This window comes from Arabidopsis lyrata, assembly GCF_000004255.2.
Source record: "Arabidopsis lyrata subsp. lyrata unplaced genomic scaffold ARALYscaffold_8, whole genome shotgun sequence".
NCBI classification, from domain to species: domain Eukaryota; kingdom Viridiplantae; phylum Streptophyta; class Magnoliopsida; order Brassicales; family Brassicaceae; genus Arabidopsis; species Arabidopsis lyrata.
The window spans coordinates 13,834,647-13,848,228 of NW_003302548.1; the positions used below are offsets into that span (position 1 = coordinate 13,834,647).

General features: G+C 35.7%; 3 protein-coding genes across 6 annotated transcripts; 1 reads left to right on the forward strand and 2 right to left on the reverse strand.

Annotated features, from left to right (window-relative positions):
* Positions 1-20: 20 nt before the first annotated feature.
* Positions 21-1,501, forward strand: LOC110230679. The gene is made up of 3 exons (XM_021034197.1): positions 21-124; positions 325-1,014; positions 1,100-1,501. Exons 1-3 carry the CDS (start codon positions 120-122, stop codon positions 1,368-1,370), a joined length of 966 nt encoding a protein of 321 aa, XP_020889856.1. The 5' UTR covers positions 21-119; the 3' UTR covers positions 1,371-1,501.
* A 6-nt stretch (positions 1,502-1,507) lies between these two features.
* Positions 1,508-5,394, reverse strand: LOC9300129 (elongator complex protein 3). The gene is made up of 9 exons (XM_021034192.1): positions 4,794-5,394; positions 4,133-4,202; positions 3,861-4,033; positions 3,372-3,546; positions 3,019-3,185; positions 2,720-2,939; positions 2,524-2,628; positions 1,949-2,101; positions 1,508-1,860 (listed from the first exon to the last, which is right to left on the reverse strand). Exons 1-9 carry the CDS (start codon positions 5,267-5,269, stop codon positions 1,702-1,704), a joined length of 1,698 nt encoding a protein of 565 aa, XP_020889851.1. The 5' UTR covers positions 5,270-5,394; the 3' UTR covers positions 1,508-1,701.
* Positions 5,395-6,962: 1,568 nt separating this feature from the next.
* Positions 6,963-10,730, reverse strand: LOC9301859 (uncharacterized aarF domain-containing protein kinase 1). Of its 4 annotated transcripts, none has more exons than XM_021015671.1 (12): positions 10,325-10,721; positions 10,097-10,225; positions 9,810-10,004; positions 9,466-9,513; positions 9,264-9,392; positions 9,052-9,176; positions 8,748-8,858; positions 8,463-8,571; positions 8,223-8,341; positions 7,589-7,742; positions 7,340-7,487; positions 6,963-7,251 (listed from the first exon to the last, which is right to left on the reverse strand). In XM_021015671.1, the coding sequence occupies exons 1-12, from the start codon at positions 10,436-10,438 to the stop codon at positions 7,193-7,195; spliced, it is 1,440 nt and encodes a 479-aa protein (XP_020871330.1). In that variant the 5' UTR covers positions 10,439-10,721; the 3' UTR covers positions 6,963-7,192. The 4 variants fall into 4 exon arrangements, with proteins under 4 accessions (XP_020871330.1, XP_020871331.1, XP_020871332.1 ...); XM_021015672.1 differs by having other exon boundaries at positions 10,311-10,399; XM_021015673.1 differs by lacking the exons at positions 6,963-7,251; positions 7,340-7,487; positions 7,589-7,742 and adding an exon at positions 7,749-8,119 and having other exon boundaries at positions 10,325-10,730.
* Between the last annotated feature and the right edge of the window lie 2,852 nt (positions 10,731-13,582).

Genomic DNA, 13,582 nt, shown 5'->3' on the forward strand with positions numbered 1-13,582 from the left:
TTAACAAAACTCAGAACTTTTTTTTTTTTGCTAAAAACAAAACTCAGAATTTTGTGACGATGATTTGAGAAAGAAGGAAGAAGAGAAACGATTTGAGAATCAGACATAATTCACAGAAAATGAGGTAAAAATTTGGTGATTAGGGTTGATCTCGAATAGAGGAAATTTTCGTACGCAAGTATCTAGAGTAGGGTTTATGTCGAACTTTTCGTTTAGGGCTGGAGATTGTATGAACCAATTTAGTCTTTCTGGGTTCAATTTTATATGCATGCCATGTGTTTGATTAAATGCCTAAACGAGTTCTGTTTTTGTTAAACTTTGTAGTTTTGATATTGATGATGGTGTGAATGATAAATCAAGTGAAGAAGATGCTTCTCATAATGTTGATAATGAGACAGTTATTAATTATGATTTTGATTTTGATGAAGAAAATCTAGTTGAATGTAATATCACTGGATTTGGTGATGAAGAGGAGAATGATGATGATTACCGAGATACACCTGTTAGTTCCGATATTGAAGCAGAACACTATGAAAGGCGTAGTGGCGAGCTAAAACTAAAACAAGTGTTTGACACTTTAGAAGAGTTTAAAGAAGCTATGGTGGATTATGTGCTGAATGGAGGATGGAATGTGAAGTTTACGAGATGGGGGAAAGAAAAATCAGAGCTCAAGTGTGCGATGAAAGGAGATTGCCCCTGGAGAATTTATTGTTCTTTCGAAGAACCAGTTGGAAAGTGGATGGTAAAAGTGTATCACGACGAGCATCGTTGTGTAAAGAATGGATATAGCAAGCTATTGACTCAAGCTGTAATTGCTAGGCTGTTTCTAAACGAGATAAGGAGTGATCCTAAGTTCAAACCAAAAGTTATTCAAGAACAAATCCAGCAGCGTTGGAATTTGATTGTATCACGGGACCAATGTCGAAAGGCAAAGGCAGTAGCATTGGAGATCATCCAAAAAGAACATGATGAACAATTTTCAAGGCTACAAGACTATCAGTTGGAGATTACAGCGTAAGTATTTCCAACAATATGGCTGCGTTTCTAGCATTTCTTTTGACATTTTGATATCGATCTTGTCTTGCATTTTCTTTGTTAGCTCAAGCCCTGATTCTTCTGTGGAGTTTCATGAGAGAAGTAAGAATCTGAAAAGAAAAAGGGGAGTGCAAGAGTCTCCATTGAAGGTAACCAAAGTTACGAGAGAGGGAAGGATTGTTCGCTGTGGCAGATGTGGTATAATTGGACACAACACGAGGAAGTGTGGTAACGTAGGGGTGGAGTATATAAGACCTAAGAATCGCAACACATCAGATGAAGGATTTGAGTTTATGGCTCTAGACTACAACGAAGAACCAAGTCAATCTACATAGAATTCGGTAAATTCGTAGTTTTCTGATATTTAGATAATGAGAACATCTTTTGCTTTTGCTTACTAAGTGGAAGTGGTGATTTTGGCCTTTTAGTGGGTTTTGAATATTATACATAAGAGCTGTTAAACCTAGCAACATGTATGCATTACAAATTATTCATTATTCTTAAAAGATCGCCATAGTTCGTTTAGGAATTAACCGTTTTCTCAACTTTTTGACTATAAAAGTTTAAAGAGCAAAAATGATACCACTCAAAGGGATCAAGCAGTGATTAATCTCTCACTAGTTCAACACAAAGGTTTACGAATTTGGTTTTTAAGTAAACAGAAATTTAAAGAAGATGCTTCACCATGTAAGGACCTTCCAATTCATAACCCAACTTTCTGTAGTAATGTCGGGTTCCTACACCAGAAATCACACCGATTTTGTTAGATCGATGTTCTCTTCTAGCAATCCTCTCTGCTTCTTCCATCAGAAGTGTACCATATCCCTGCAAATTCGATACAGAAAATAAAACGAAAATCAGAATCATAACACCTTAATTAAGTGTCAATTTCAAGTTGAATCTCGGGTAGTACCTGATGTTGCAACTTATCAGCCTCTCGACCATGAACTGGTACAGCTGTTCCGTATACATGAAGCTCACGGACAACAGAACACTTTCCCATGAGTTCTGGACACGTTACATTCTTCCCGCATTTTCGCAATCGTAGCAACCCAACAAGAATGTCCTGCATCCACAAAGATAAATGAAAAGGTCATTCTCTAAGAAAATTTCAGAGCCTTGACAGATTCTAAAACCAAGAATCAGGTTTAAGGCTTGAGAAGATAAAGCTTTTCATGTTTACCCAATGCTACACCAAGGCACATGCTTAGTCGGTTGGTCCAATAGGTTTAGAAATTCGGAAAAGACCAAGAACACAGATGCTGATACGTTAAAAGATAACGCGCTCATCGTCCTACCTAAACTTGAGAGTTTTCCTTTTAAATAGAAAACAAACATCTATATTTGATAAACATGACATAATGTATCTAGTGTGTGTCAAGAAGTATTTGATCTTAGTAAACCAAATAATAATTCATTCACTAAAGTCCCTAGGCACTATGCTGTGAGAGGCGAGGATTAGAGATATTAGAGATATGTAGCTTGTACCTGGCGTGTATCTTCATAAGAAAGGAACGTCTCCCAACCTTCATTGGCAGTGTAATCACGACGCACAAGCTCTACTTGTTCTGGCTTAATTTTATGATGAATGTCCTGTACTCCGACCATAGAAGCAGATATTTGTTAGGAAATTCAGTATTTAAAACAACAAAACAAAGGAAGAAACAACATTTGGCATTGTGACCTGAATTCCAGCTTCACGAGTACGAACATCACGGCATTTAAGGCCCAAGTCATCCATTCTGGCTAAAGCCAGTTCACGAAGATTTCCTTTTTCAACCCCTGACGTAACCAGAGGCATAGGAATATCACGCTGAACTCTATAAACACGTGTCCATGGAGGTACCATGGAGAGAATCCTTGCAACTATATCCACAAGCTGCTCAGGTGGATAGTTTCGGTACCTGCAGAAATTTTCAATATGATTTAAGCTTTTTCCTTGTGACAAGCAAGCACTCATCTTTAAACACAAGAACATCGTACCTCCCAGTTTTCCATAGTTCATAAAGTCCAGTTCCACGGATCACAAGGGTGGGATATATTTTTAACCCATCTGCTCTAAAAGATGGGCTCTCGAAAAATTCCTTGAAACTTTCCATGTCTCTCTCAACCCCAACATTAGGAAGATCAGGCATCATATGTGCAACCACCTATAGGCAAAAAGAAAAACGGAGGTAAGAATACAAATATAGCGTGTCTCTAAAATAAAGAAATGTTCACTGGTTTCAAGGATATTGATGAACAGAAACATAGGAGGTGAAAGCTGCCAAGAAAAACATGATACGAACATCATAAAATAAAAAGTATTAATCAAAGACTAATCTCTAAGGGAATACCTTGAAACCAGCATCTTTAGCCAAGCAGAAGCAGTCGGCTACCGCAGCAACAGTATGGCCTCTATTTGTGTCACGGGCAACATCTTCGTATGTGCTCTGGACACCTATCTCCAGCCGGGTGCAACCGTAAGTCAGCATTTGTCGTAGATGAGGTCCAAGGCAGTAATCTGGCCTCCTGATGAATTTGTAAAACAAATTAGGGAATGTATTCTGAGATTTGAATCTTCAGAGATTACAGATTAGACTCACTTTTTCCATTATAAATGATCAATGATAATAACAAGGACTGATTCCAAAAAATTGGTGTTAGATTTTTCATATCTTTTCACTCAGCATGACCATTTCCATTAAGTGCCGCAAAAGAATACAATGAAATCAATATATAGACACTACGGAGGCTTTAAGAGAAAACAAAAAGACAAAAAAAAAAAAAAAAAAAATATATATAAATGCTTTAGATATTGTACACGATCAATGCACTGAACTCACGTTTCTATCGTCATCCCAATGCATTTAGTTGCACTATGTTCAGAATATGCAACTGCTTCTTCAACATTGGCAGAAGTGTGTCCTGATAAAGCATCATGAAGATTCCGTATGAAGAAATCCCGGTACTCAGCTGGCAGTGACATGAAAGTACCTCCCATCAAAATGAACTCAACCTGTCATCCGTATAATCAGGACTAATCCTCTGGGCTAAGAGACTGGTAAAAGAAAAGAAAATAATACTCGTAGGTTTCTAGAAAATATCAAACACTAACCTTATCTACACTGTGACCCAACCGCTTCAGCTGATCTATCCTGCTTCTTGCCTGAACGTATGGATTGTACCTAAGACCATAAACAGGGCTTTAACAAAATCTATTTAAACATGAAACTTGCATCCGCATCACACGAAAATCAGACAGAACTATCTAAATTTATCATAGTCGCTAAGGATGTTCAAAAATTCAATCTGAGAATTCTGTATCTTTTTAGTTCCCCCATAAAAACGAACTAGCTATTCAGCTTTTAGCATTTTTTTTATGGATCTTTAGTAGCTGTGTTATCAAGCAAGTCTCCATTCTCATCTATAATCTAGATCTTTTTCTCAATTCATAAACATTTCTTGTAATCTACAATGTTTGAATTGCTAGCAATAATTTTGAGTCCTAAATATTAAAGCACAAACAAAATAACTATGACCCTAAGCAAAGTTCCCAATTCAAGCTCTCATGAGGCTATCCACACAGCATAGTCCCCACAATTGCTAGCAACTGAAACTAAGTTCAAACTCCGGTGATAGCTTCGATCAGAAATCACAAATTCCACTCAAAACTACCTAAAACCCTAAACCCTTTACTAGATCAATCCAGCAAGCTATAATACAAATTTCAATTCATATTACGATTCCAATTCCATAACACAGTAGAAACTCTTCACCTGGCTCGAATAGCTCGCATACTGGTGGGCTCGTATCCAGTGTAAGACTGAGTACTATACTCAAAGTCAGAGTCAGGTCCACCGGGACAATACACACATATATTACCCGTCGTAGCTATATGCGGACACCTATGAGGCTTCGACATAACCGCCACGACTGCGATTCCTGAAGCTGTTCGGACCGGTTTAGCACGGAGCTTCGGGAGAAGAGTCTCTCTCTCTGAATCAGGAAGCGCAGCGATCATCTCCACAAGCTTTGGCGCACGCGCTAAGCCGTATTTCCGGCAAGCGGCGGTTTTAATTGCGTTTAGGTCAACATTCTCGTTGCGGTGTGAGCGCTCAATCATGGTGCTGACAATCTCCGATATAGCGCGGACTCTAGCTTCTTCTTCAGTTAATCCACGGCCCTGATAGCCGCCTTTACCTGGCCGAGGTTGCTTTTTCAACTCGCCGTTCATCACTACCGCCGTCGCCATCGTCGCAAAAACTCAGACCAAAATACGGGAAGTTCGCGAATTCGTTAATCGCAGATTTTGTGTTTATGTGACATCCTCTAAACGACACCGTTTTAAGATGTACGTTTTTTTTTTTGTTGACGTTATAATTAATTTCATGAAATATACACCAGAGACTAGACATAAAATAAATGATCGACATATCATATCAACTAGATTTTAATCCGCGGTGTACCGCGGGGCTATATTTTCTTAAAAAAATCAAAATGTAATTTGTTTGATAGATTATTTTGATTGTTAATTTTAGGATTTCACCCGTGGTATACTATCTTTTATAAATATCAACCCAAACCCATCCCATCATATTACCCGTCCCGTAAAATTAAACATCATTTAGTTAATTTTCTTTTTAATAATACTTTTATTTAAAAGCTATATAATTCAAGTAAATTTAAAAATTTCTTTTAAATGGTTCCCATAAAATATATATACATATATATTAAATTTGTATAGAGTTGAAATAATATTAATATTACAAACTTTTTATATAATTTAAATATTATAAATATTTTTAAAAATATGCAATATATATTTTTTGTTATTGAATAAGAGGATATTATGTGTAAGAAATGTAGAAAATAAGAGTTTAATATTTTTATTATGGAGTCGCAAGAAAAATCTTTTATTTCTATACATGTTATTCGTTTATTAATAATAAAAGAAAACAAATTCTTTAAATTAGATATTAACTAAAATAAACGCACAATAATTACTTATTAAGTAACAACCAATAAATTTCACCAAAAAATAGGTAACAACCAATAAATTCTAAACGCAGTAATTAAAGAATGAGATATTAAAAAAAAATATCAAATAAGATATAAGAATCTTAAAATAATTGAATATCTAAATAATTTAATTGTTAGTGTCGATTTTAATGCCTTCATTAATGTGGATTTTTTTTTTTACAGAGAAATATTTCCTAAAGATTATCACATTAATGACTCAGAAAATTAAGGAAGATATGAATTTATGATTCTCGAAATCGTGTTGGTAATATCTTTAATTAATATTTTTCAAATTTAAATAATTAATGCCAATGGCATTCATCCGTAAATACATTCCAACTCCAGGATTTATTTGCTAAAAGTCATCCAAAAATGTATATATAGATGGTTGAACCAAAAAAAAAAAAAAGAAGAAGACATGATTCAAATGGTTGCAACGAATAAAACTGTTTACATCGAACTACCTTTGGACCGCTTTTACAAAGAAATAAATTTGGTCCACAGCGGGTTGTTGTCGGCCCCAAATATAAGATGGTCAAGTCCGCGTCGCCCTCAACATCCATTCAAAGCCATTTAGGTATTAAAATGGTAGGTAGCCAAGACCAATCTAAAGCTTCAGTCTCCCTTAGAAGCGGAAACAACAGACTTGACTTGGGCAATGATGTGCATTGATAACTTGGGTTTTGAGGCAGTCATCTTTGAGAGTGACTCCATGAATCCGGTGGACACAGTGAAAATCCTCAAGTGTACAATCGGCCTACATGGGAGTTTTAAGCACCATCTTGAATCACTCATGATCAGTTCAACCATCTTTTGTTTTTGGCAGCTGTAATGGCATATATATGTGCCGATGCAATAGCCAAGATGGTTTCTAGCTGTGGAGATAATGGTACTCCGGATTAGTTCAAACCGATTGCGGAGAAGGATTGCCAAAATATCTAATCCATCCAACTTCTGGGGATTTAATCTTGATTTACAAAGCTTCCATCATAATTGCATTTCAGCCAATTACATTACATTCAAGTCTTATCCAACTTCTCCTATCATTCAAATTCTCACGGAAAGGAACATAAAATTTTTTTAATAAAATTCAGATCCTGCTCATGGGAGAGGCTAAGGGAGAGTCTAAGTGATGATAAATACTCCTATCCTTTTCCTAACTTCCTGGGCGTAGCCTTCCGAGAGAAGCCTGTCTACGAGATCTTCCTTTGCCATCTGTAAACCTCAGATGTTGTGTTACCAACCGCACCAGCACTTGTTTTTTATGCAAAAAGTGTAGTGACTTTACGACATAACCACTTACCTCTTGTTATTCTTCCAGATGCAAGTAAAGCCTCTTCGGCCATTGATCTCCACTGTTGTGCACATGAGTAATTAACTCTCATCCCAACACTGAGTCCTCTTAACAGAACCACAGTACGAAGTACAGAGAACAGTTCCTCTGGAAATGTCTACCGACAAAGAACACATTCAAGTTAGTTTGGTATTTTATTATTACCAGTAGAACACACAACTTTTTTTACTTTATGACCATCAATGGAGCTTTACTTACCTCAACGGCTATCTTTTTAATCGAAGAGTCATCTGAGAATGGTTGCAAAACTGTCTGACCAGCTGGCATCTTTGTATCGAAAAGTGTTTGTGCTAACCGCAGAAGTTCTTGCTGCTCGTTCACACACTTGGCCACTGTACGCAAACCCATTTCCCTGAACATTCACAACCGCGATGACTTATGAAATTTATTGCTACACTGATCCAAACTGTTGACAGTGACTATTCCAATCTTAGACAAAAAAAAACGTTTTCTTATCACTTTCAATCATAATAATCCACCCCATCCTTGCCACAAAACAGTTCTCACATACTAAAGTAGTCAATTTAAAAGTGGAAAAGCATCCTTGCCGTTTTTTGAAGCATGCATGAACCCATAATGATCAAGTACTTGATGTTCATAGCTTAAAAAAAAATGAAATCCTCGCTCAGTAAATAACTTTCGTGGTAACAAATGGTTTCACCTTTCACGCACTGGTTCTTGTTGAAACATCTTTCTCAAAAGAAAAAAGATTTGCTAATGAGAATAATGCTTTGAGCCACGAAATAGATGATATGTTTGAACAAAAACAAACAATTTAGATCACAAAGTTACTTTAGTAGTGAAGGGAAAGATTTAATGAGTTTTGAGTTACCAAAAGCTCTGTGATACTCCTGAAGCATTGTCATCAGCCATGGCAATGACCAAATTCGCATAACCAAGTCTCAACTTGTCGGGTAGTTCCTTCACTTGACCATAGTCCAGCAGTGCAACCTGATGACGGGAAACAAGATTACAACTTAGACTATATAGACGGGTAAGTTCTGCCAAAAGGTAAAACACTAAGCAAAATAAGAAACTACCAAATAATGACTACAAGCAAAATATGACTTGCCTCTTGACCTTTGCAAATCAAGATATTTCCAGGATGTGGATCCGCATGAAAGAAACCACTTTTCAGTATCATTTGGCCATACGCACGGGATAAACTGCTAAGTATATTGCTGAGGAAGAGGAGATATAGATTCAGTGTGGTGTCAGTAAGTTTCATAATGCAAGCCAGTATAACAACAACAACAAAAGAGAAAAGGACATGTGGATTTCTAGCACATAATAGCTACAAGGACTTTGGGCCAAAGAACTAAGTCACCATACTCTCTGAGATGATGTAGGAGCTTACTGCTTTGCTGCCTCTGCAATCTTACCATGAGGATTTATCCCTCTTTTAGCCATCTCATCACCAATGCTCAGAATTGGAATTCCATTAATGTATTCCATCACCAAAACCCTCCTGAGCAAATTATGATTGTTCATAGGGTAAGTATTTGCTAATCATCCGAAGCAAAAATGAAAAAAAATCTAAGATTAAGATGTGAGTATTCCATTAAATGACAGAAGAGGATCCATTTAGAGAAGGCCTTAAACATTATCAAGATAACCAATCAGGTATATCATATATGATATGCAACGGTGAGAACACTAACTTAGTCACCATATCTCGCAGAACTCTTGGTACCAAAACAGGAGACTTTTTGTTGTTCTCATAAAGAAAACATCGAATTCTTTCCATTGCACTGGCCTCCCTTTTGAAGTCAAATTCATAACCAATCTTGAAAAAAAAAAGACATAGTTTTCATTAACTTGGAAAAAAAGAAGTCTTATGAGCTATCTAACAAGGAACTCGATCAATAAGTACCTGTTTCTCCATTTCCTTGGTTATGGAATGCAGGTCAAATTTGATATCTGTTCTCTGCATGTATAAGGCGAATAGTTGCAAGTTTCTAATGTCTGTCATCATCAACCTTTCGATGCCAGGGTGTTGAACCTAAACATGTGATATCAAGTTAGAATCTTATTAAAAGCTGGGAGGCTTTTAGTTGTCCCATGATAATGCTTACCTTTACAACAACATTCATCTTGTTACCCTTTACTCTTGCTCTGTGAACCTAAGAAAGCAAATAAATTTATACTGTCTTAGTATAAACATAACCAGAGTTTGACAATGTTGCACCAGTTCCATGTCAGGAGATAATAATTCCATGGCAAGAGAGGACAAGGTTCTAGCTAATTCAAGAAACCATCATCACCAGATTATCTTCCTCCTGGTGTTTCCTCTATTACAACATAAATTTATAGTTTCATGATTGGTCCATCACCAAGACCTTCTGCTTGACAAGCTCGTAAATACTCTAACTCAATCATGTTTACTTAATTGTAAGGTTTCCACCAAAATCTGTAATACCTGAGCAATAGAAGCAGAACCAAGCGGCTTTTCATCAAATGTTTCAAAGATTTCACCAATGCTTTTACCTAACTCCTTCTCTAGAACAAGTTGAATTGCATCAAACGGCGTCGCAGGAGCTTGATCACACAAAGTTACAAGCTTTTTCACCCAAGCAGCTGGTGCCATGTCAGGTTTTGCTAAAAGTTGAGCAATCTACTTACGCATCAAAACAAAAAAGTCAACATTATAAATCAACAGAACACAACAACAACCACTAATGCAATAAAGCCAAACACTTTAAGTACCTTAAGGAAGAAACCCCCAAGATCAGAGCACATGAAGTAAATTTTATCAGCAGCTTGCTCATGTTGTCTTTCCCACATTTCCTCTTGCTTCTTTGCATCTTTCACTAAACTCACTCGAAGTTGAAACACCTGAAAATCCAAACAAACAGAGAAGCCCAAATTCTAAATTTCTAGAGAACACTGTAGACTAATGAATAAAAGATTAAAGAAATACCGTAAAGGAGAGACCTTGTAGCCTGTGTAGATATTAGTAGCTCGAACCCAGAAATGAAAAGAGCGTTGCCATGGACGAAAGCTCTCGGAGATCTTCTCCTGAATCTCTTTGAAATCGAACCCATGCATTTTTTTCTTTTTCTTTTGGAGAACAGATTGTTTTCAATTTGTGTATCTCGATTTCAATTTCAAAGGGAACGTATCAAATTTGAAAGCTTTAACGGAAGAAACGATGAAGTTGATAGAGATCGGAGATAGAAGATAATGCAAGCAAGCTTCGGAGTTTAGTTCTAAACCAGTGTTTTCAGACAAGCTCAGCAATCCGGTTCGGGTTTAAAACCAATATAACGAACCAGGAAAACCCGGATAAGCCTGAGAAAAACCGGCCATCCAGTTTTTATTAATCGAACCGGATTTAGAACCGTCCGATTTTTTTTGGTCCATCAATTTTATCAGTTGTTTGAGGTAGAGGGCCTCCGTTCTGATTTGGTGATTTGTAACTAAATCAAAAGTTCTAAAATTACGAATATCACTGAATGATTTATAATAACTGAAATATGTTTACTGCGTTAACGTCCAAAGGTTTAATTTGCATTAAGTCGAAAACTTAGATTCCCTTTCATTAAGCAACATGTTATCTTTTTCACGTGAAACAAAAATGTTTTGGGGTCTTTTTGCCATTTTTTCCCCCAAATGTTTGTATTCTGAAACAAAATTTTTTTTTCTTCTTATAAACCCTATCGACTGATCCGAAGTTTCGGTGGGAACGCACCAAGGTATTACAGAGTGGACTACTCCCGCGGTTCAATGATTCAACGGACACCATGAGCTCCGAGCGGACTCGAGTCGAACGGGCCATGAGATTCATGAGATCCAAAATTGAGCCACAATACTGCATGATCCGGGTTTGGAGTGTCTTCCGACTAATGTCAGGAAGTAGTCACATTAAAGTCTGATTGGTAGCACAAAGTTGTAGAAGCTGTGACTGTTATTTTTGATTTTTTTTTTTTTTGTCAACAGCTATATTAAATTGGCTCAAATGAGCAAATGTCGTGGTAAATTGTTTACATAGGTAATAAGTTGCGGCTGGGTACGAACATTACGTGCCAGTTTATCTGCTTACACATTCGCATTTCGAGAAACTAAAGATAATGAGAATACGTCGAACTCTTCCTTGTCGCTCTGAATCGCCTCTAAGTATGTTGCGAACGATGGCCACTCTTGCGGGGAAGACACCATCTTCACCAGGTCTGAGCAGTCTGTAAAGAAAGCTACTTCACTCTTGTCTTGGCCGATCATACATCTCATCGCCCAAATTAATGCTTCGACCTCTGTGTGAAGTGAGGTTAAGCTTCTTCGAAGATTAGCAGCTCCCATGTCTTGCGTTCCATCATTCGGGTTAGAACAAAACCAACCTAATCCGGAGAATCGATCACTCTCCTTCCAAGACTCATCTACATAACACTGAAACCCATTGCCAGCCTGCCTTTGCTCGTCAATCATGGAATGTGAGTGTGTATTCCCCACTGCCGAGTCTACAACGTCATCCGGTATTTCCACCTGAGCTAACTGCCAAGCTTGCTTTTCATTCTCTGCTAACCGCAAAATCTCTTGTGGACTGTTATTTTTGATTATTATTATATATTAATAATAAATATAAATTATGTAAGAAATAAATTCATATGAAAATATAGTTTTGTTAATGATAATAATTTAGAAAAATACAAAATTAATAAATAAATGAATAAAAATAGATAAATATTCTCTAGAAATAAAAAAAATATTATTATTCATTTATTTTTATTTATATTTCTTATTTAATACCCAACACATTAGTAAGAAGTGGGATAAACTTAAAAAACTTATATGGTTTTTGAAAAAATACTAATTCTATATACTCTTTTAAACCAACATTAATTATGATGATGAAAATAAAATGATTATTAATGAAATGGATCTTAAAAGAAAGATAGCAAAATGATAATCATTAATTTATAAAAAAAAATTGTGAAATAATATAGGTAAACGTGTAAAGAGTCTTTAATTATTTTGGGGATATTAGAAAAACTTTTAATTGTTTATTTTTTGATAAATGTCCCCAGAAAATTAAAACCGTGTTCTTGAGATTTTAAAAAAAGAAGGGAAAAAAAGAAAGAAAAAAAAAAAGCTTTGAGAACTTTTTTAAAAATTAAAGTAAAAAAAGTCTAATTAGCAAAAAAAAATACTGTGAAGACTTTAGAATAGATTTAAAGTCTTTAAAGTCTTGTGACAATCACCCGCGAAGTGACATGATTGGCATGTCCCACCCTTAACAAAACATGTCGCCCCGTCGATGTCCCGTAAGAATCTTAAAAGAACAACTTACTGTATCTTTTTCACCGGGACAAATGCTTTTTATAGAAAAAACTTCAAATCATCACACCGTTGACAACACGTTGTGCATGAAAGAATTTTGTTCGTTAGAATTCAAGGTTAGAAACGAAAAGAATTGCTAAAAGTAGGTTCAAAACAAATCGCTAAAAAATTGCTAAAAGTAGGTTCAAAACTAATTACAGTTAAATTAGGGTAAATTTTTGCGAAATTTTGAACCAAATAATAACCGACCAAGTGATGTCACCCATCTCTATATGCATGATAAGCATTAGTTTGCATTTGCAATGTTTTAAAATATTTGATCATTCTTTTCCCCTTTTTAAAAAAATAAAAAATAAAAAATAAAAAAAATTGATCATTCTTTTCCTGTGTTCTAAAATGTATAGGCGGCCGCCTAGATGTTATATACGCCTATACATTGTAGAGATTTTTTTTTTTTTGACGGCTCTAGAGATTATTTATACGCATTGGAATGTGAATTAAATGTAGCTAATATGTTTAGGCAGTTATAAACGGCTTTAAGTGGTTCCAAGCGGGTTCTAAACTGTCTGAAAAAACATAAATCAGTTCTCATTTATTTTTTATATATTTTTTGTCTCTCTCATATAATTTTATTTTTAACTACATGAATTTAAATTTATAAGTTTTGACTTCATCTATATGGTTAAAAATATTCATATGTTTGATATGAATTGAATGAATTTAGATATTATTTATAATATAATGAGGGTTAAATCATATAAAGAATATACCATCAAATAAACGCTTTCATCCGCAAAATCTGCATCCAATTTTTTTTATTTTCATTTGGTAACAGCGGATTGGGCAGTGTAAAACAAATGTGAAGATATATCGAAGTTGTTACCGGTTAGTAGACTCAAGAGAATATAATCATAAAGA

What these genes read in the sequence shown, in the direction of transcription:
- LOC110230679 (XM_021034197.1), top strand. An exon ending in TATCAGTTGGAGATTACAGC is followed by an intron (nt 1,015 to 1,099) that starts GTAAGTATTTCC and finishes TTTCTTTGTTAG; the next exon opens with CTCAAGCCCTGATTCTTCTG.
- LOC9300129 (XM_021034192.1), bottom strand. Translation starts at nt 5,269, where the DNA reads ATGGCGACGGCGGTAGTGATGAACGGCGAGTTGAAAAAGCAACCTCGG. An exon ending in CTAAAGATGCTGGTTTCAAG is followed by an intron (nt 3,186 to 3,371) that starts GTATTCCCTTAG and finishes TTTTGCCTATAG; the next exon opens with GTGGTTGCACATATGATGCC. An exon ending in CTCGTGAAGCTGGAATTCAG is followed by an intron (nt 2,629 to 2,719) that starts GTCACAATGCCA and finishes GTCGGAGTACAG; the next exon opens with GACATTCATCATAAAATTAA.
- LOC9301859 (XM_021015671.1), bottom strand. Translation starts at nt 10,438, where the DNA reads ATGCATGGGTTCGATTTCAAAGAGATTCAGGAGAAGATCTCCGAGAGC. An exon ending in ATATCTACACAGGCTACAAG is followed by an intron (nt 10,226 to 10,324) that starts GTCTCTCCTTTA and finishes TTGGATTTTCAG; the next exon opens with GTGTTTCAACTTCGAGTGAG. An exon ending in GTTCTGCTTCTATTGCTCAG is followed by an intron (nt 9,514 to 9,809) that starts GTATTACAGATT and finishes TTGCTTTCTTAG; the next exon opens with GTTCACAGAGCAAGAGTAAA.